Below are 21,281 nucleotides of genomic sequence, written 5' to 3' on the forward strand. Positions count from 1 at the left end.
AATAAGTCAAAAAGTTTGCCCACCCCGTCCTACACCCAAACATTTGCTTCAGCCACAGCAGTTACTATGCACCACTTGACCTGTCGATACTTGTCACATCCTCCAGAAGTTCCCCAAGCCATCGAGGCATAAAGCGACATTTACACTTGCACACATTTTGCCTTCGCGTTACCTCGCATTTTGCCCTGACAATGCGTGTAATTCATTCACAGCATGAATGAAAAGCATGAAGACGAGTTTGCAAACTGTGTACGTTCTGTTGACGCATAAATTCCGCACTTGGCAAGTCATTTGTGACCAAAAATGGTGCGCATTGGCACAAACTGACCACACACAACTTATTTGCACCTTGTCAAGTGGTGTTTATGTCTAGTGCATGACTATAGTCATGCACTAGACATAAACAGTTCCCTACCATAGACAGGTAGGGAACCTATGGCTCGGGAGCCAGGTAGGGCTCTTTTGATGACTGTATCTGGCTCTCAAGCGTTTCTTACCACAATAAAAATGTATTTTTGCTAACATTTTAAAGTGAACCATCACAGAAATGACTGTTAAAAATAATATTCAAAATCAACAACTTTCTTATGCATTTTAATTCGTCCATCTATATTCTGCTGCAATACGGCCAACCATATCCATCTTTCCTGATGATGTTTTGCAGGTCAAACACCAAAACTTGATTATTACTGGGTAGTTATTACTAGTCTACCTCGGTCATTGAGATGTCAAAAAAACATGTAAATGTAAACTTTCCTCCTTTAGTCAAATAGCTAAAGTTGCAGAACCAAGCCTTCTGGTGAAGATGGCCAAAAGAATGAAATACGTGTACTGAATACGGTTCAAAACTATGCAGCAGCAGAAGTTGCATTAATGGCAGCAAGTATTTGATTTATTATTGGACACTGCGCTGCTCACGAAAGTATGCTGGCCACACCCCATTGGCGTGGGGTAGTGTGCCTGGTCTACGTAATTAGAGCTCATTATATCTAAAACTGTTGGTCTTACATAAAAATGCACACATTTTATTGCATTCAAAATGTATATGGCTCTCACAGATACACATTTTAAAATATCTGGCCTTCATGGCTCTCTTAGCCAAAAAGGTTCCCGACCCCTGCACTAGACTATAACTAGACTATATAGACTATATCCCGCATCCATGAAGCAGTCCTGGCATCATTTGGTCCTGCTGTGTACCGCTGCATCCCACGTCATGCCACGCAACAGTATTAATTCCTTTATTTACGTACAAGGGACATAGAAGATGCTGGACTCTATATTTTCTTGTAGCTGCAGGTAGACAACATGCAAAACAGGAGGAAGGCAATAAACTACAACCAAAACAGACAGACAATGTGGCAGAGGGAATTGCTGACTAAAAGACATTGCTTTGGTCATTGTGATTAGCCATTAACAGAACACAAGGAAGATCCAAGATGCAAATTACTTTTTTCCGAGACGTGGTGGAAAAGTTAACCCACTTATGTGAATCAGACATGCAGTGGTACAGTTTACACCTATTTTATACTTGTTAAAGACCAATTTCAACAACCAGTGTACTCATTGGCACCCCATTGTCCTTTGCAGGAGCAAACTGCGTGCAAGTGAGGCTTCAAGACACCTTAAGCTCGATGGCCGCCTTAACCGCTGGGGGTTGTCACCATGACTGCAGCTCCATTCAGCCACTTCAACTATGGAGCCACAGAATATGGCCAGATCAGACTCAGTATATCTCAGATCAAGATCTCCCGGAGGTGTGGAAAAAAAATGTTGGCAACAAAATGGTGAAAGTAGACGAAAAGGTCAATGTAGTCGTTAGTAATTGTAGATATAGTCACTCTGCTTTTCGCTGACATGGCAGTTTTTGTCCCTCGAATGCAGGTTTATTTTGAACATACTTTCACTTCCACTTAAATGATCTAGTTGCACATAAAGCTGCACACCACTCCCGTGCATGAAGATAACATGAGGATACATTAAACCACTATTTGAGACTATACTTTTTGCTTTTTGGATGGAAGAGGAATGTAAAACCTTCATCGATTCTCAAACACGACAAACAGCAGAAGCAGCGTGAAATCAACGTGTACAAAAGTGTACAATAACAAAAGAAACTAAACAGCCTCAGCCTCACAAACTATGCTAAAAGGCAGTAAACTAAAACTACATGCTCGATTCATTGTGACCACACTTGTCATTTTCAAAATCGCTATTTTGTGAGATGAGCTTGTAAGGCTTCTTCCTCTCTTTCTCCTCCAGCACAGAGTTTCCCATTTCCACATCTTTGCTGCGAAGTTCATGCCGAGAAAGGAACTCAACAATGCCCGCTCCAATGGAATCCCCCAAAACATTGGTGGTGGTACGCAGACGGTCCCTAGGCCCGAAGAATAAGAGAATGTGGGGTTACCGTCAGCTCCATTGAAAATGTCATCATGGTACTCTGGCATTATGACAAAACTGTAAAGCAAAAATGTGATGTCAGTGAGCAGTGAGCAAAAGTTTCCAATGATACTAGAGATGGCCCGGATAGACGGATAGCATATCTGCGACCCTCATGCGGATAAGTGGCATATAAATTGGATGGAAGGAAAATTAATAGCTTCTCAGCAAAATGTGGTGCATTCAAGGACAGTTGAACAATGTGCAATAGCTCCATGTTTGAGGAAAACACATTATAAACGTAAAAATGGTGGACTTTTTTTTAACAGTAGTGCATGTAGGTTGTACATTGTACCTGTACTTCCACAAACAATAATCCCTCTCACTTTGAATTTCTTCACTTTATCACAATTTTTCAGAAATATTTTAGAGTAATAAATAAATCATGCGGCTGCATGGCGGACGAGTCGTTAGCGAGCAGGCCTCACAGCTTGGAGAATCGAGTTCAATTCCACACTCGGCCATCTCTATGTGGAGTTTGCATGTTCTCCCCGTGCATGCGTGCGTTTTCTCCGGGTACTCCGGTTTCCTCCCACATTCCAAAAACATGCTAGGTTAATTGGCGACTCCAAATTGTCCATAGGTATGAATGTGGGTGGGAATGGCTGTTTGTCTATATGTGCACTGTGATTGGCTGGCGACCAGTCCAGCGTGTACCCCGCCTCTCGCCCGAAGACAGCTGGGATAGGCTCCAGCACCCTCGTGACCTTCATGAGGATAAGTTGTAGAAAGTGAATGAATAATAAATCATACTGTTACGTGTTGAAAACAACAAATTCTTTGTCCAAACTTCATATTTTACAAATTCTATGACTAAATTAAGCATGAATAGAAAAATGACACTGTCCTCCCTCTTCTGGGTGTCCTCACACTGCCCGTCACTGAAATGATGCTGGCCATTTGGCCTGAGAAAGGACAATCAATTGCTATGAACAAGACCTATTCAATTGGAAATTGTGCTAAATGTAGGTCAACTGTGTTAACTGTAGTTACCTGTAGTGAGCAATTTGCAAAGATGGATTTGGAGAATTCTAAACAAATGCCACTAAAATATATTTACTTCTCTTCACTACACATTTTTCAATACTGCGACTTATAGACCAGAAAGTAGGGTGAATGAATCGCACGTCGCATACGTACATAGACTCACCAGCCACTTACAGACTGCCATCTGTACTAAACAGTCAGCTCACCAACCAGCGCCAGGTGGTGACTGACCCTTCAAAACAAAATGTCACTGCCTATGGTGCAAAACAGGAAGTAATGAAACCAAAATAAGGTCCCACAACAGGAAATGAGGAAAACAACACTCCACTAGTGTATCCACCACAATTTTAAATTAAGCACTAACGGGTCTGGCTTCTTCAGGATTACGTCTGGTTTATGAAGTTAAAGACTTCATAGAGGACATATTTGGACCATCCAAGTTATAGGAGACAGGAACTTTTCTTCATTGCCCCAGTTAGCCGAGCAATTTCTGAGACGGGCATTCTAATTGAAATGATTAATTTTGGAAAGCTAATTATGTTTCTATGTTAAAAGTAACTCCAGAAAACATTCCATACAAAAGGAAATATGTAGAGCAGGACTTTAGGGAGACAGGAGAAGTGTGTCACTAGGTGGTAGTAGAGATGGAAGTAGGGATGATTCATGTATGGATGTGGATGTGAGGTAGGAGCAAGCCAGTGTTATGTAAGACTCAAGTAAGTCTCAGGTTTAATCTCATGTAAAGATGTGCAACCCAAGTCAATCTTAAGTCAAGATAACGCAGATCAAATCAAGTCCAAAATCAAAGGCTTGAAATTTTGGAGTCCTTGATCCAGAAGCATTCATTCATTCATTCATTTTCTACCGCTTATCCTCATGAGGGTCGCAGGGGGTGCTGGAGCCTATCCCAGCTGTCTTCGGGCGAGAGGCGGGGTACACCAATCACAGGGCCAATCACAGGGCACATACGTATAGACAAACAACCATTCACACTCACATTCATACCTATGGACAATTTGGAGTTGCCAATTAACCTAGCATGGTTTTGGAATGTGGGAGGAAACCGGAGTACCCGGAGAAAACCCACCCACGCATGCACGGGGAGAACATGCAAACTCCACACAGAGATGGCCGAGGGTGGGATTGAACTCGGGTCTCCTAGCTGTGAGGCCTGCGCCCTAACCCCTCGACCGCCATACAGCCATACATTGTTTTATGACTGAGTTAAATGTAAAAATTAGTTTGTCCAGTCATATTTTTTCATTGTACTAAAATTAATGTTAAAATCTCATCTTATTTTCATGGACCCAATCTCGGGCATCGTCTTGTCTCGTTACATTGTAAAGCAAAATTATTGTTCCTCTACATTCTTCTCCCCTGAGTGCTATAATTAGTTCTTGGGCAAATCTCTGTTTAGAGAGCAAAATCAAGTTTTAATGAATTCATGGCAGCATGTTTGAATACATGTAATGTATGTGTGTCAGTGCAGGATACTCACAGGAACCAATCAACCGCAATGATTAGAGTGATGTCATCAGTAGGAAGTCCAACAGAGGTCAATACAATCACCATGGTAACCAGGCCGGCTTGTGGGATGCCAGCCGCTCCTATACTAGCCGCAGTCGCTGTAATACTTGGTTAAAAAAGAACAATATAGTCAGAATTTTGCAATGATTTCCTCATTATAGCCTCTTAAATTCATTCTTACCTGATTGTGATTATTTGGCCAAAGTTCATCTCCATGTTGTTGACTTGAGCAATAAAAATGGCTGCCAATGCCTCATACAGGGCAGTGCCATCCATGTTGATGGTGGCGCCCACCGGCAACACAAAGCGAGTGATTCGCTTGTCAATTCTGTTGTTCTCCTCAAGACATTTGAAGGTGACAGGAAGGGTGGCAGAGCTGGGGGATGACAAATAAAATGTCACCTTCGCATCAACTGATAACCCAATAAAAATGTCACACAACTCGCTCCTTTTCCTACAAACTTTCCTCTTCTCTCTTCAATTGCAGTTGTTCATTTATAACGTAATCCAGGTTTAAACCCTAAATATGCCTCACGCACTTAAACACATTTAAAGCAAAACATGTACAGCTACTCCCCACTAATGAATGATAGATGATCTATGAACACATGGAATCACAGTCAAGGCACAGAACTATGGTGTGTTTAAAGACCTTCAAACAAAATGTGAAATTTCTATGCTTGATGAAAAAAACATTGAGGCAGCATAAAGACATGAACATATAGAAATTGTCAGCTTTTTAAACAGTGGTACATATATGCTGTACACTGTACCTAGATTATCACCTATTTATATGTACATTGATTACCCACTTATGGTGAATGAGACCTGTTTTCTTCCAAAAAGGCTCATTCATGAGTGTCATGTCTTCTCTCTCTTTGTATGTGTGTACATTTAATTTGTTTTGCATTTATACCCTCGTCAATTCATAAATAAGCCAATCTCATATGTTATATTATTTCTATTGTGTTGTATTGTATTTATATAACATTGCTTTTTAGAGTGGTATGACAAAGTTTGTGCACCCCTGATCATTTCCAAGATTTTCCTTTATAAATGACTGGTTGTTGGGATCAACCATTCCAGTTAAATATATCATATAGCAGAAAGTGTGCAATTATGATTTAAACAAAAGTTGGTAGGTGCATAAATTTGGGCACCCCAAAACTAAAATACTTTCATCTGCCTTGCACACAGCCCAACAGCATGATGGAACCACCACCAAATGTTGCCATGCTTACCGCCAGTTGTTATGTCCAAATAACTCCATTTTAGTGTCATCAGTCCACATCACCTTATTGAAGCTAGCTTGTCCAAATGTGCCTCACGATACCTCAAGCGACTGTTTGTGGCATGTGAGCAGAAAAGGCTTTTTCCGCCTGACTCTCCCAGAATAGCTGATCGTTGAATGATGCACAGTGACACCATGTGCACCTAGGTCATGTAGGTCTTTGGAGCTGGTCTGCGGGTTGAGTTTGACTGTTCTCACCATCCTTGGCCTCTGCTTATCTGATATTTTTCTTGGCCTGCCACTCCGGGCCTTAACTAGAACTTTGCCTGTGGTCTTCAATTACCTCACTATGTTCCTCAGAGTGGAACCTGACAGCTGAAATCTCTGAGATAGTTTTTTGTATCCTTCCTCTAGACCAGGGGTGGGCAAACTTTTTGACTTTTGATTTAACAAAAAAGGGGGGGGGCGCGGCAGACTCTATAGTATTTTACAAGTAATAGTCCATTTTTACAAGTAAAAGTGTCATACAATCTGCTATATGTGCAATTTGAGATCATTTATTTGATGTAAAGTGCATTATAAATTACATTTATTATTATTATTAGGCTAGCGCGCAGACCTCACAGCTAGGAGACCAGGGTTCAATCCCACCCTCGGCCATCTCTGTGTGGAGTTTGCATGTTCTCCCCGTGCATGCGTGGGTTTTCTCCGGGTACTCCGGTTTCCTCCCACATTCCAAAAACATGCTAGGTTAATTGGCCACTCCAAATTGTCCATAGGTATGAATGTGAGTGTGAATGGTTGTTTGTCTATATGTGCCGAAGAGCTGTCTTCGGGTGAGAGGCGGGGTACACCCTGGACTGGTCGCAAGCCACTCACAGGGCACATACGTATAGACAAACAATAATTTTTGGAGCCCAGTGAGGATAAGCGGTAGAAAATGAATGAATGAATTTTGTAAACAACAGACCACATCAAATAACGAAATTGATAAAACAGCCACTTCCACCATCAAAAGGTTGGCTCAAGCCGTGATGCCAGGTTGTATGTTGAGTTTAAATGAAATACTTTGGAAAGAACAGGCGGGCCGTATTCAAACACTTGGCGGGCTGGATGTGGCCCCCGGGCCGTAGTTTGCCCACCCCTGCTCTAGACCATGATGTTGAACAATCTTTGCTTTGAGGTCATTTGACAGTTGTTTTGAGGCTACCATGGTGCTACTCTGCAGAGAAGATGCAACTACCTTGAATACCCTTTCTTGATTGGCTTCACTTGTGTATGCAGGTCAAGGGTTAATGAGCTTACCAAATTTTGTATTCCAATAATTAGTGTCTATCAAATCAATTAAACAACAAGGGTGCCCAAATTTATGCACCTACCTACTTTTGTTTAAATAATTATTGCACACTTTCTGTAAATCCTATAAACTTCATTTCTCATCTACGTATCACTGTGTTGGTATGCTATATGATATATTTAACTGGAATGGTTGATCCCAACAATCAGTCATTTATAAAGGAAAATCTTGGGAATTACCAGGGGTGCCCAAACCTTTTCATTGTATGCTTATTTTAATATTTGTCTTTCTTCTGCAATTGAGCTTCTGCGACCAAGCAATTTCCTTTGCGAATCAGTCAAAAACTCTATATAAAAAGACCTGGAAAAAAGATTTAAAAAAATATTTTTAACCATAAATTTGCAACTGTGCAGGGATCACTGTAGTTGTAGACATAGAGGAGCATGACAGTTATGTTTTGGATAATTGTCATACTTGAACCTCACCTGGAGGAGGTGCCCAATGCTGTGACCAGAGCTTGCAGAAGCCCAGCAATGAAAATAAAAGGGTTCTGCCGAGTGATGACAAAATATAGAGTGGGAAGAATTAGAATGCCGTGGATCATTAAGCCAATGATAACTGTGATGGTATACATGCCCAACTGCCCCCCCATCTGTGTCAGATCATCCATTTCCACTATTTTTCCTGCAATCAGGAACAAAATCCCAATAGGAGCATACCTGTGAAGAGGAGAAGGTGATGTTTTAGATAAGTGTGACTGCAACATGATAAATGGTACAGGAAGTGAAAGGTCAAGTTTTACCACATGATGATGGCAACCAGGCGCATGATCGCGTCATTGAGGCTGTCAAAGAAATCCCTCAAGAGCTGGCCTTGCTCCTTCATGTTGCCAATTATTAGCCCAAAGCACATGGAGAAGACCACCAGCCCAAGCGCATTTAATCCGTTCACCTGACCGGACACTGGAATCACTTCTTCTCGGGTGATTTCCATCACCTCCTGGGTTCCATTGGTGGTGTTGAAGAGTGTGTCATTCACTGTCACCGTCACATGAACAGATCGCTTTCCATATTTGGTTTTATACTGGACACATTTGACAAGGGAGGAAGAGGAGGCATTACACAATTACACATACTGCATCATCGTTGTGTGATTTACAGGTTCATAAGGAGACATAATCCCGCCGGCCTTCTCCTGGCTGGGCATGCCCGGACCCTCATAAAGGGAGGCGTCCGTAAGGCATCCAGACTAGATGCAGACTAGGACTAGCAGCTGTACTCTGAGCCCCTCCCAGATGACTGAGCTCCCCATCCGATCACTTGGGGCAAGTCCAGCCATCCTACGGAGGAAACTCATTTCAGCCACTTGTATCCATGATGTTGTTCTTTCAGTCATGACCCTATATTAGGGTGGGACTATAGATTGACTACTAAATTGAGAGGTACATCTGCTTCTCTCGTGTTAAACAATGCCAATGAGTTAGATCACGGGTGCTCACACTTTTTCAGCATGCGAGCTACTTTTAAAATGACCGAGTCAAAATGATCTACCCACTACAAAAATGCAAAACATCTATTTATTTTCAAATGTATTAAGGATTATTTGTACGTACAATGTATGTTGATGTACCTTACATAACCAAATGAGCCAATATTGCAAAACACACATAATTAACAATTAACATTTTTTGTAATTACCTGAGTTTACTTTGATGACTTGCACTGAATTGAACCAGCCAGGGATGCATAGTCCGGACAGTAGCTGCTGATAGCCAGCCTCACGCACACTTCCAAATGTTCATGTACATTGTGAAAAAAAAGTCCACCTCCCATTCCGTATGGAAGTGATATGTTTTTGCCTTTTTACTTGGTCCAGCGCCTTCACTCATTTTAGTGACCATAAACTTTAGCGAGGGCTTAAAATCTCGCAATTCGCCGACTAGCTTAGCACTTTGCATCGTTGTTTACGCATGAGCGGTGACCTAAAGGTCAAAATTCAGTTGTCATCTGACTGGTTGTCCTGTATGTCAATCAAGTAACGGGGGTGGATGATAGGCTGACATCGTAAGTTCTGCTGCACTTAGAGACGTTGTTTGATTTGATTGGTCACCCGAAGGGCAACATTCAGTTGTCATCTGAATGGCTGCCCTGTATATCAATCAAGTGACGGCATTGATGCTAGGATGATATTTTTTTCATGTCACGCCGCGATCGACCAGCGATCGACCAGTACCACCTCCGCGATTGACCGGTAGATCGCGATCGACTTAATGAGCACCCCTGAGTTAGATAATGAGGTTTGTGCATTTGGAAGTGAGCCCTGAAAGTCGTTTTGAATGGTTCCGCACACTGTTTTTTTTTGTAACATCGAGTTCTACTGACATCACTGCAACCTGGACTTCCTTATATGGACTTGCCCAGTTGAGCAATAGCCCCCTTGTTGTTAAGCTTTCCTAAAGTGGCAACCGTCAGGAATAAGTGGTTGGAGTTCTGATTCCCGGTCAGCAAGACAAAAACATTCAATGGAACCACATCACACGGGACTGTTTTGTGAACATGGGCCCAATACGAGGCAGAACTATCTGCCAAACTGTTGCTGAAGTCTAATTCTTAGCACATTTACCTAATGTTGACGCAGCATCCGGAGCGACTGTGCGATCACTTATCTTGCCCAAGGATACTACAACATGATCATGGGAGGACGGAGGATCGAACCCGCAACCTTCAGGTTGGGAAATGACCGCTCAACCACCTGATTCTTACCACTGCACTAGTTGGTCATGTGGAATAGTCAGAAGAGCAATCTGTAAGTAGAAATTTATCTGTGTCCTAACTGTGTTTATTTTGTGTAAGTAATCAAAGAAAAGGGGTTCGGCAGCTGTCCGGACGTCCGTGGGAATGCTTGGGCATGTCACCAATCACAGCAGAGTGGGCTGGATGGGAGGTGTGCGTGGAGGGGGCCCTGGGGGGTGGAGTAAATTACACAAGATCTAGAAAGCTTTCTGTGTCGGTTATCATGTTTCGCTGCTCTATACGAGTCTAGAACTCAATACATAGGCTTGAAAATTAGTATATATTAATATTTCAACTTCATACTACTAAAACTATGTTGTTGTTTTTTCCTCATCATTTTACAACGTCATTCAGGTTCAATTTTGATTACGTTACATTATTTTTTTCACTTTATTCTTGTAGAATTACTGCATTTTCTTTCCAATTTTGCAATATTTTTGCCACAAATGAGGTCACACTCAACACTCCTGGGATAAATGATGGACAAACATTTTTTTGTGTCCATTGCACATGCCATTGTAATTGTGTGTGCAATTTTTGGCTAATATAAAAAATCTTTAAAGCTGTTAACACAAAAGCTAAGCAGATTTGTGTTTTTCGTTTTGTTTAATGAACCCAACCATGACTGTCCAAACCAAGATACGTATGTCGTATAATGTGATTATGGGGTATCCTTACATGTGGATAGGTATGCTTTCATGTCACTGAGCTTATCATTTGCGTACTTTGACGTCACTAGAACACTTAAGACCGTGCATGATATGCTGCAGACAACAAAGTACTGCAAAGGAAGGGACTCTCACATCTACGGAGAAAAAGAATCAGGTAGACGTATTGTAACAAGAATTATGTGACTCACCTGTTGTGTGCAAGCTTGGACCAAATTCGGAGGAAACATATTTCTGAAATGAAAATCCACAGAGCATTACAGCTAGTATTACAACTCATGATGTTGTGATTCTTCCATACACGCACAATGCTACTCTCTCACACACTTGCAAGCTACCTGATCAGATCTAAAAAGGCATCTGCAGGACTGACTTGCTCTATTGTCTGCTGCTTTCCAAACTCATCTTTGGATCCTCTTCCTGGATGGATGATGAGGACAATGAGGATGCCAATGAAGACAGCGATGAAGGTAGTGGTCATGTAGTAGATCACAGCTCTCATGCCCATCTTCCCTGAGGCTTTGCTGTCCAAAGCAGCCATTCCTAATGGACACAGGATAAAGACAACAATTGTTTATTTCTCCAAACACAGACTCTTAGTTATAAAATTGTGATATGTTTATGTCTTAATACTTCACTGATAATGTTTTTTTTTGTCTTTATTCGGTAGTCCTTGAATGCACCATAGTTTTGTGCTGTGACTGACTATACCGTGACTCCTACTCCATGTCTTCATGGACCATCCTACATCATCACGCAGTGGTGAGTATCTATCATTTTATATTTTAAATTGGTTTAATAAATGTGGAAGAGTGAGCTATGTGTTTTTATGGGCATATCAATTACTCGCAGACGTTCGTCATTGCTTTGTTTTTTATGAACTGAAAAACATTTTTGCTCTTGCCTTTAATTTGTGTATGAAGCACATGCACCCTATCCTTTCATTCTGATACTTAGTTGTAAGTGTCACCTCTTGGTGAATTTGAATATACAGTATAATCCACCTTCTCTGCAGTCAAATTCATTATTATTCAGCGTAGTATAAAAATCTATTTCATGCATTTGACTTGCTGCTCTCCAATTGGTGCTGGTGTTTGATCTTCATGGAAATATAGCAATTGTAGGAGCTATTTATTGGTGTGTTCCTAGGTTTCTGATATCTGTTGATTTATTTTTTGTTGTTGTTGTTTTGTTTGGACTACTTGATAATATTTTCTTGTTAGTTATTTATTTATTTTGTTTATCTATCATATTTTGTTGGGGTTAATTAGTAGTTAATTTCTGGGTTTATTTCATTGGATAACACCCTGGGCACCTGCAATATATTTAGGTAGGCAGTGCTCACAGGACCAGCATGCACCGACCGGGGTGGGCCTATGGTTTTTGTACCAGCGCAAGAGAGGCAACAGGAAAAGGCCCTTGTTCCTTTTTTGTTTGTTTGTTTGTTTGCTTGCTCGGTAATAAAAGGAAAGAAGAAGAAACGGAACAAGATTGTTTGGACAATGACTCTTTTGCCTGCGTAAAACAAAACCCATGGTGCATCAGTGGCTGTTTGATTATAGCATAAGTTACGTTTATTATTTTAGTGAAGGACAAATAGCCACTACAGAAATGATGACCACCTACCAGCTCACGCATACTACACACAAATTGATGAATTTACCTGTTATGAGACTGGAAACTAGCAAGGGTAGGACGAGCATCTGCAGCATTCTCATCAATAATTCTCCGGGGAAAGAGAAATATTTCACCTCTCGGTATGACATCTTGTAGGGGCGCAATGCAAACCCCAGAATAATCCCTGTAAGGGGAAGGAAGACTGAACAGTGTGTATGATACCCTTTCACCACATTTCCCTGCACACAAAATTCCTGTTCTAAGCAAAATATCTAAGCAAAAACCTCTGAGACATGCAAACAACTTTTTCAGATTGCCAATTCGGAATCATGGTTATTTTCTCATGATTAAAAATCAAATTGGTAACCCGGGCATATGCTTGCATCATTCCAATATTATGTCATAAAAACACGGAAATAGATTCAGGAGGAACAGTGTGGTTTTTGTCTTGGCCATGGAACTGTGGACCAACTCTACACTCTTGGCAGGGTCCTTGAGAGTTTCCCCATGTGTTTTGTGAAGGCATTGAACCATATTCCTTGAAGAATCCTGTGAGCAATATGGGGCACCAGACCACCTAATACAGGTGGTTCAGCTTGGTCCACATGCCGGCTATAAGTAGTAGGACTCTTTTCCAGTGATGGTTGGACTATTTCAGGTCTGCCCTGTTCATTACTTTTATGGACAGAGTTTTTAGGTGCTCGATCTCCAAGGCCAAATGCATTTTGCTCACCTGGAAAATAGTGAGGGTCATCTTTGGGTGAGACACTGCCCCAGGTAGAGGAGTTGAAGTACCTCTGGGTCTGGTGTGGAACCTGCAGTGATGAGGACACTGCATCGTTCCATACTGGTGACGAGAGAGCTGAGCCAAGAGGCAAAGCTCTCAGTTTACCTGTCCCGCTACTGTATGTATGTTCCTACCCTCACCTGTGGTCATGAGCTTTGGTTTGTCACCGAAAAGATGATAGGTAAAAGCGACTGAAATGACTTTTCCCCGGTAGGGTGCATATAGGAGGGCTCTCTCTACCACAGTCTGGTATTAGATCTGTGGCAGCTTTTTGCATAAATTGAAGGATGCCAGCCTCCTGAGGAAGTACAGATGGCTCTGCCCTTTACTGCACAGAGCATCTATGCTGGCAGTCCAGTTTATCATCCAGATGCACTCCCAGGTAATATACAGTAGTTGTGAACAGGTTCAGAGTGTGTCCACCACCATTTCCCTGGTCTAGGTAGTCTAGAGGTGCAGATGGTTTGTGTAGCACCGGTCCTGGATACTTTTTCTGTGCTCATCCTCCTGTCGGTTCCTGATACATCCCATGGTGGCTGTGTCATCCACAAACGAACACCGTTTCCATACAGTGATGCCATGCTGCTGGTCACAGTCCAAGACCTGCAGTTCACCAGTCACACGTACTGAAGTCTGCCAGTCAGGTGGTCTGTGATCCCTTCCCACATGGGGAGACCCTGCTGCCATCTGTGTCAGTTTGTCCCTGAGGAGCTGAGGCTGGATGGTTTTAAAGGCGCTGGAGAAGTCCAAAAATGTAATCTACACAGCACGACCCCCTCTGTCCATGGGTGATAGATTTGGTGAAGCAAGAAGTTGATGGTGTCCTCAACTCCCACTTTCTCCCGGGATGCAAATCGCAGAGGGTCAAGTGCGCGATGGGCGGTGGCCTCGGTGGCCTCAGCAGCCATTCTTCAGTCTTCATCACATGCAAAGTTATTCAGCTCACCAGGAGGTGGTCTCTTTGGGGCTGGAACAATGAAGGAAGTCTTCCACAGCTGTGGAACCCCACCCAACCCCAAGCTCAGTTTGAAGATGCGCTATAGAGGGTCTCACAGCTCCTCTGTGCAGGCTTTCAGTAGTGGAGGTGATAGCCCATCTGGACCTGCAGCTTTGCTGGGGAACAGCCTTCTTCCTGTGCTGATGACTTGAGTGGGGGCTGCTGTGCGTGGGTTGGGACAATATTGGGAATATGCTATATGCTGATGAGCATGTAGATGACTTGCCACACGACTTGCCTTAAAGAGAATATGAACCCTAACTGGAATATTGTGTGCATGTAAAGGCGGTCTTTGGGATCAAGGTGGCTACGTATTTAGTTTGAACAGGAATCCATACCTGCAATAACTGCACCGACTGTGAAAAGTACAAAGGCGTTCTTCTTCAAGAAAGTCTGGACATCCTCTTTGGAAATCTCCTCCACTTTCCTCTTGGCCTTCATGGTCCGTATGTGGATGCCTTCCCTGAAACGCTGCATCCTGCTGCAGCCATGCAAAAATAGTGACAGTTTACACTATCTCACAGTCTCAACGTCTCACAGTCATCTCACAGTCATGTGAAGAGCATATTTATTCATTGAAAGACTCATGCTCATCATGAGATGGTTCGCTTTTGTTGTCATTGTGGAAGACCACTTTGCAATAACTGCCTCCCCATCACCAAATCAGTTACATACTCACACACACACACACACAGAGATAGTGACAGATCCTCATAGAATCATGATGGAGGGCAACATGTAAGATAAACAACAAAAGAAGATAAAGTTGAAGTGTAAAAGATCAACATCTGAGGAAAGAACATGATCAGTGAAGCATAACGACATATCTACTCATATGTTAAAAAAAGGTGTCCTTTTTGTAACAGTGGTACATTCATGCTGTACATTTTACCTCTATCATTTACATTTGTAGCTTGCTGCTTGCGCCATGAATGAGGCAAGTATAGCCGCACCGCATACATTTCATTTCAAATCTCAAACTTTGAGTTTCGCCAAAAATGTTAATTATTAATCCAAAAATATCGAACTGTGACATTACAGTATCAAATCAAACCGTATTGTGAATTTTCGGTCTTTGCAACCTTAGTTATTATGGCATGTTTATGTGCTCCATAAAGTGATTCATTGACTCGTGTTGCTTTCAGGTCAACATAAGAATAAATACTGATGCCAGAACAGTAAATGATATAATAGTACATGACATATGACATGATACAAAACAACAACCTTACCTTATTATGTATTATCTATTATTGCACTACAAATTTGAATTGAACTTTACATATTTATTGATTTATGTATTTATTTTTATTCTATTTTCTTGTTTTTCCCTTCTTATCTCTCCTTGTCATTTTTAGAGAGCTGCTGCAAACATGAGCTTCTCTTGAAAATGGATAAAGTATATCATACTCAAATTGAATGTAAAACATAAAACTTATTGCACCTGCATTAAGCTGCTCTTTTAGTGAAGTGTTTAAGGTATATGCTAACTAAAAATAAAGATATTATAAGTCCTTAATGAAATATGCTTGTAATGAGGCCAGAAAGTTCAAATAATTAACCGTAGCTGTTTGTGTTGGAAGTACACACTTTTGATGATGCCAGAGAGTTTAAATAACTAGGAAAGGCTAATGTTCAAGAGCCATCAATACACGAAAGAACTGATGACTAACAGCAACATAAATATGGAGCTGATAGTGGGAATGTACTTGCAAGGTGCTGAATGTTGGACACTTCTAGTGAATCCCCATTTCTGGGGTGAGCTAGGGAGGGGCCCTACTTTGTGAAGTTTTTTCCCCTCCTCCCACCAACAGGGACCAAGGGAGATGGCTAGGAATCTCAGGGTCGTGTGTGGTTTTGTGTTTTCTATGTTTTGGGGCCTGAACTGCAGAATAAATCATACACTATAAACAATTACTTTTAATTTACGGCCAATTTCCAACTTATCTCTATTTTTTACAGCAGAATGAAGTAACCTGACTGAAATCAAACTGGCTAGCTGGCGAGACTGATTTTCAGTGCCAGAGAAAGAGCACTGCAATTAAGGACTTATCTCGAACAAACTACACACTTGGTGGCTGATGGAAGAGTGGAATGAGTAACAGAGATGGCCGTGGTGGGTTTTATTTTACTTTCTGTCAACGTTTACATGAGGTGTAATGATTTGTATTTTGATTAGACTGTGTTACGTTACGTTACGTTACGTTACGTTACGTTACGTTACGTTACGTTACGTTACGTTACGTTACGTTACGTTACGTTACGTTACGTTACGTTACGTTAGTTGCTCTCCTGCGTGCCGCACCAACTGACATTGATGATAAGAAAATCAAATGACCTTTTCTTTTCATTCTCAGGTACATCCACGCCTATTTTGAGTTGCTTACAGACACCAATGGGCTTCGTAGCTTGGAACTCAGTATTGAGGAATGTGGAAGAGCCATCACAGAATACTTCAGAGTAAAACTGACCAACAAACATATCGTCTGTAACAGCGAAGGTACAGAGATGGTGCTTCGCATTGGTCAGCTGCTCATGGTACACTTATGGTTGTCTTCCAGGTGTCTGCCTTTGTAGCTGACATTGAAACAACCTTCACTCCTGCTGCAAGTCCTCGTCTGATACTGCTTGGTAAGCATTTCATTTTCATTGTTTCATATGTTACATTGGTCATTATTTTGAGACTATAGATGTGTACATAAAGTAAATGATGTTGATGATGTCACTTGAAGTTTCAGGTGGAACAGAGAATGTCAATATTGGATGCTGGATGATCACTCTGGAGGGGCGTGTAAAATCTGAGGGCATCACACCGTCCCTTTTGACGGGACTGGCTGCTGTGTTTGCAGTCTACTACATATTCAACCTTCAGTATCAAGAGGAGGCAGTTTGTACTCTGGAATGTATTCACAGGTAAGAATCATTTCATTTCCTTGTCATCATTATAGATTCATTCATTCATTCATTTTCTACCGCTTTTCCTCACGAGGGTCGCGGGGGGTGCTGGAGCCTATCCCAGCTGTCTTTGGGCGTAAGGCGGGGTACACCCTAGACTGGTCGCCAGCCAATCACAGGGCACATATAGACAAACAACCATTCACACTCACATTCATACCTATGGGCAATTTGGAGTCGCCAATTAACCTAGCATGTTTTTGGAATGTGGGAGGAAACCGGAGTACCCGGAGAAAACCCACGCATGCACGGGGAGAACATGCAAACTCCACACAGAGATGCCCGAGGGTGGGATTGAACCCTGGTCTCCTAGCTGTGAGGTGAGGTGCGCTAACCCCTAGACCACCGTGCTGCCCATCATTATAGATTTTGTATTTTATTTATTTAATTACTGAAAACTGGAACCTGAATAGGCTGTATGGCAGCTGAGCGGTTCTCGGGCATCTCTGTGTGGAGTTTGCATGTTGCATGTTAGAATAGTTCCAAGATATAGTTTTCCTTTCGGTCTCTAATCATAGACTATTCTGATTTCAGTTGCTTCATTCGTATCAATCCAGAGAGAGGATGGAAGACCACCTGAATAAAGGATGTCTCCAAGAAGACTGGTATGATGGTTCCAGAAGAAGTCTGCCACAGTGAATACACGTCTCCACACTACTGAAGAACCTCATGGACTTTGAATAGGACTTCATATACGTAGGTCAGTGAGCTATCTCTTGTCTCATGCTCTTAACTCCATATGTTGTTCTGACTGACATTGCCACATTAAACCATAAAAGACTCTGATATGATCAGCTTTATAAGCATGTTATGTTATTGTACATCTCTGACTTATTTTGATTTTTGTTTTTGCTGTTGTTTTAGAGCATCAACACTGCTAGCCATAGAGACCAACAACGGCCGGGAACGTGATGATCATCTCTCCCTGACTAAATAATCTTTGCTTTGAATCAGGACTGTCCACGCCTACTCAGACGAAGATAAACATGCACCTACCTTGCAGAACTCTTTAGGAGGTAAAACACAAGCCTCACAGGACTCTATTGAGGTAAAGAACAAGCCTACCTAACCACTTTACCAAGAGCCTATGTCACAGAACTCCTTTAAGAGGTCTTGATTTTCCCCAAATGTTGCCATTGATGCATATTTAAGTTATATAAGTTCTTACTGAGATGCTGTATATTTCCATACATGGCAGGAAATTATATTCAAAGATATAGCTCTAGGATAGAGACCGTGAAGATTAATATGCTCCCAAGGCTTCTCTATCTAGTCCAAGCACTGTCAATTAATATCCCAGAAAAACAGTTTAAACAATGGAATAAAATGATCTCAAGGTTTGTGTGGCATAACCAAAAGCAAAGACAAGTGGGGCATGGGACTACCAAATCTTAAAGAATATTTCCATGCTGCACAGATGAGAGTGGTTGTTGTAAATTCCCTCATTGTGACTGCGATGTTTGGTGCAGGCACTGTTCAGGCCAGACTGTGGTCGTGTTTGTAGCAGGCAACTTGCGGGCCAGCTGAGGGGTTCTCTGTAAGACCACAGCCTAGCCGTCAGAAGGCTTGTTCTCCTTTCCATACATGTCTGTCTGCGTTCATGAGAAAGGTAAGCTAATGGGCTGTTAGGTCTGTTAACGACTGTTCGCGATCGTTATTTATATGCCAATTAGGCGGCGACTATAGCCCTTTATGTCGTGTGCCCAGGTTTATTATACTGACCCTTTCACGTGCTAGCTAACCTGTTGCCGCCCTTTCCATAGCCAAATAAGTGTATGTGTTGCGTAGTGCCCGTGCTGTTTCAAGCTAGTGACCTATATTTGTGCTGATGTTCATTCATTTCAGAAACCATTACTGCATTACTGCATACCAGTTAACCTGTCAGTTGGAATTGGACTGTAATCAATAAAGTCCATACAGTTCTGCCACAGTGTCCGGACTCACTCTCTAACCGGATGAGGTGCTCCAGCGACACTACCTAATAAACATACAGTCCGCTCTCCCCCACAGTGGTTCTGTATTGTGTGACATACATTTTCTTGGAACTGACCATTAATGGGAGAGAAATTCAAAGTGCCATAGTGGATGACAAGAAAGGGAGACGGGTATGACCATGCCGATGATGTGACCAGTTTTACACTAGAACTATGGTTCAGTCTAATAAGTAAACTTAACTTTGTCTGTAGCTGGGATAGGCTCCAGCACCCCCCGCGACCCTCGTGAGGAAAAGCGGTAGAAAATGAATGAATGATTGAATGAACTTTGTCTGTTACAATGGATAGCTTATGATAAGAACTTTGTTCTGAACAGTCATGATAAGACCTTTCAACAATGGATGCCAAGAGGTATACCCGCGCATTGTACAATAGTAAACAAGGGGAACTTCATGAGCTGCCAAGAACTACAAAAAAAAATTATTATTTTAAATACATTTGAGAAAATGTACTATTGAGAAATTACTATGACAGGAAAATAAAATGCTTGATGAATAGAAGAAGACATGGGGTGATTCAAATGGCAATGTCTGTTTATAAATCAAAACCTACCAAAATAGTATCCACGCTATATAAAAATTTAATGGAGAGAAAAGCAAATATTCAATATATTAAAGAAAAGTAGGAAAGAGAGCTCAAAACAAACATTACAGAAACCGAATGGTTGAGTATGATTTTGACCCAAAGCTCCACAACATCATCTCGGGTCTGGAGGGAGCATTGCTGGAAGAATATAATCGGATTTTTCATTACACCAGAAATCAAACAAAAATATCTTAAAGTTACCCAGCCATGCTGGCACCACTGTGGTACAGTCAGTGTTAACCATTCACATGTGTTTTGGTTCTGCCCAAATATCACCAATTTTTGGAAGATGGCATGTAAAACTATGGAGAAGATTTTGGGTTACAACGTGAATTTTTCATGCGAGACATTGTATCTGGGCCACTTGGTGAGAGACCTTGTGTTAAGGGAAGATAGGTATTTATATAAAATCATGTTGGTAGCATGTAAAAAAGCCATTACCAAAAAATGGTTTAATCCAAGACCCCTGGTACCGGAGGACTGGCTTTGTGTGATGAATACAATACACGATATGAAAAAAAAATGCTTGTAGCAACAAACACTTGTTTAACTGTGTGCCATAATGTGCAAACAGCTGATTAAAATAAGGAAAAGGCACTTGCCAAACAACAGCAAAATAAATACTTTATTTCTTTCCTTAGTTTGTCTTTGGCATCAAACACTTGTCGAAGTGGGATCTGCCTGGTAGGTAAAAATAGACTATTAAAAACGACTAGTTGACCATTACATTTGTTGACTATTTAATCGTGGCCGCCCCACATGACATATGACAATGTCATCATTGGTAGTAGTATTATAGTATACTGTATTAAACAACAGCAATGCATGATAGTAATAATAAGGATAATAAGGATAATATGGGTTAGGCACACATTTTCCAACACAAAAGTTTCCACCTACCTCTGAAGATGTGCAGCTTGGTTCTTCTCTCTTTGCAGTGGTTGAACTGAATGAGTGGAGTGCGTTGCATTCTATTAGGGTTCAGGAGAACAGAGAAGCTCAGAGGGGAGATGGTGCTTTCCCTTTCCTACACACACAGTGATTGGGAGGTGAGAGAGCAAAAGGGAAAGGGTTACATTCAAGTACATCACATATTTACAATTGTAGAATTCAACATGCATGAAAAGGTGCAGCATTTAACCCTACCCAATTCCATGTCTGAGGAACGACTGACAGTTTCTTCACTTCCTATCTTTAACACCAGTATTATTACCAGTTTATTGCGTGGTTGCAGACCCGACCTTGGTAAGTGAGTTTCCACGAAGTAAGATTCTTTCTTTTTCAATTGGATATATTTTGGTGGAACATGGAAAACCTGTTAATGATCTTCTAAATATGTTTTTTATATTAGAGCCCTCCACATGACATAACATCCCTATAATAAAACTTTACACTCTTATTA

General features: G+C 41.5%; 1 protein-coding gene across 1 annotated transcript; it reads right to left on the minus strand.

Annotated features, from left to right (window-relative positions):
- Nucleotides 1-2,166: 2,166 nt before the first annotated feature.
- Nucleotides 2,167-14,822, minus strand: LOC131113750 (excitatory amino acid transporter 1-like). The gene is made up of 9 exons (XM_058064268.1): nucleotides 14,684-14,822; nucleotides 12,608-12,745; nucleotides 11,283-11,487; nucleotides 11,136-11,178; nucleotides 8,287-8,567; nucleotides 7,970-8,203; nucleotides 5,138-5,332; nucleotides 4,928-5,062; nucleotides 2,167-2,377 (listed from the first exon to the last, which is right to left on the minus strand). The coding sequence occupies exons 1-9, from the start codon at nucleotides 14,820-14,822 to the stop codon at nucleotides 2,167-2,169; spliced, it is 1,581 nt and encodes a 526-aa protein (XP_057920251.1).
- Between the last annotated feature and the right edge of the window lie 6,459 nt (nucleotides 14,823-21,281).

This window comes from Doryrhamphus excisus, chromosome 2 (genome assembly GCF_030265055.1).
Source record: "Doryrhamphus excisus isolate RoL2022-K1 chromosome 2, RoL_Dexc_1.0, whole genome shotgun sequence".
In the NCBI taxonomy this organism is placed as follows: Eukaryota; Metazoa; Chordata; class Actinopteri; order Syngnathiformes; family Syngnathidae; genus Doryrhamphus; species Doryrhamphus excisus.

Bases quoted from the DNA above. Each gene is read 5' to 3' on its own strand.
- LOC131113750 (XM_058064268.1), bottom strand. From the start codon at position 14,822: ATGCAGCGTTTCAGGGAAGGCATCCACATACGGACCATGAAGGCCAAG. The intron at 11,179-11,282 runs GTAGCTTGCAAG...TTTTCATTTCAG, and splicing joins GCCTTTTTAGATCTGATCAG to AAATATGTTTCCTCCGAATT. The intron at 8,204-8,286 runs GTAAAACTTGAC...TCCTCTTCACAG, and splicing joins CTGGTTGCCATCATCATGTG to GTATGCTCCTATTGGGATTT.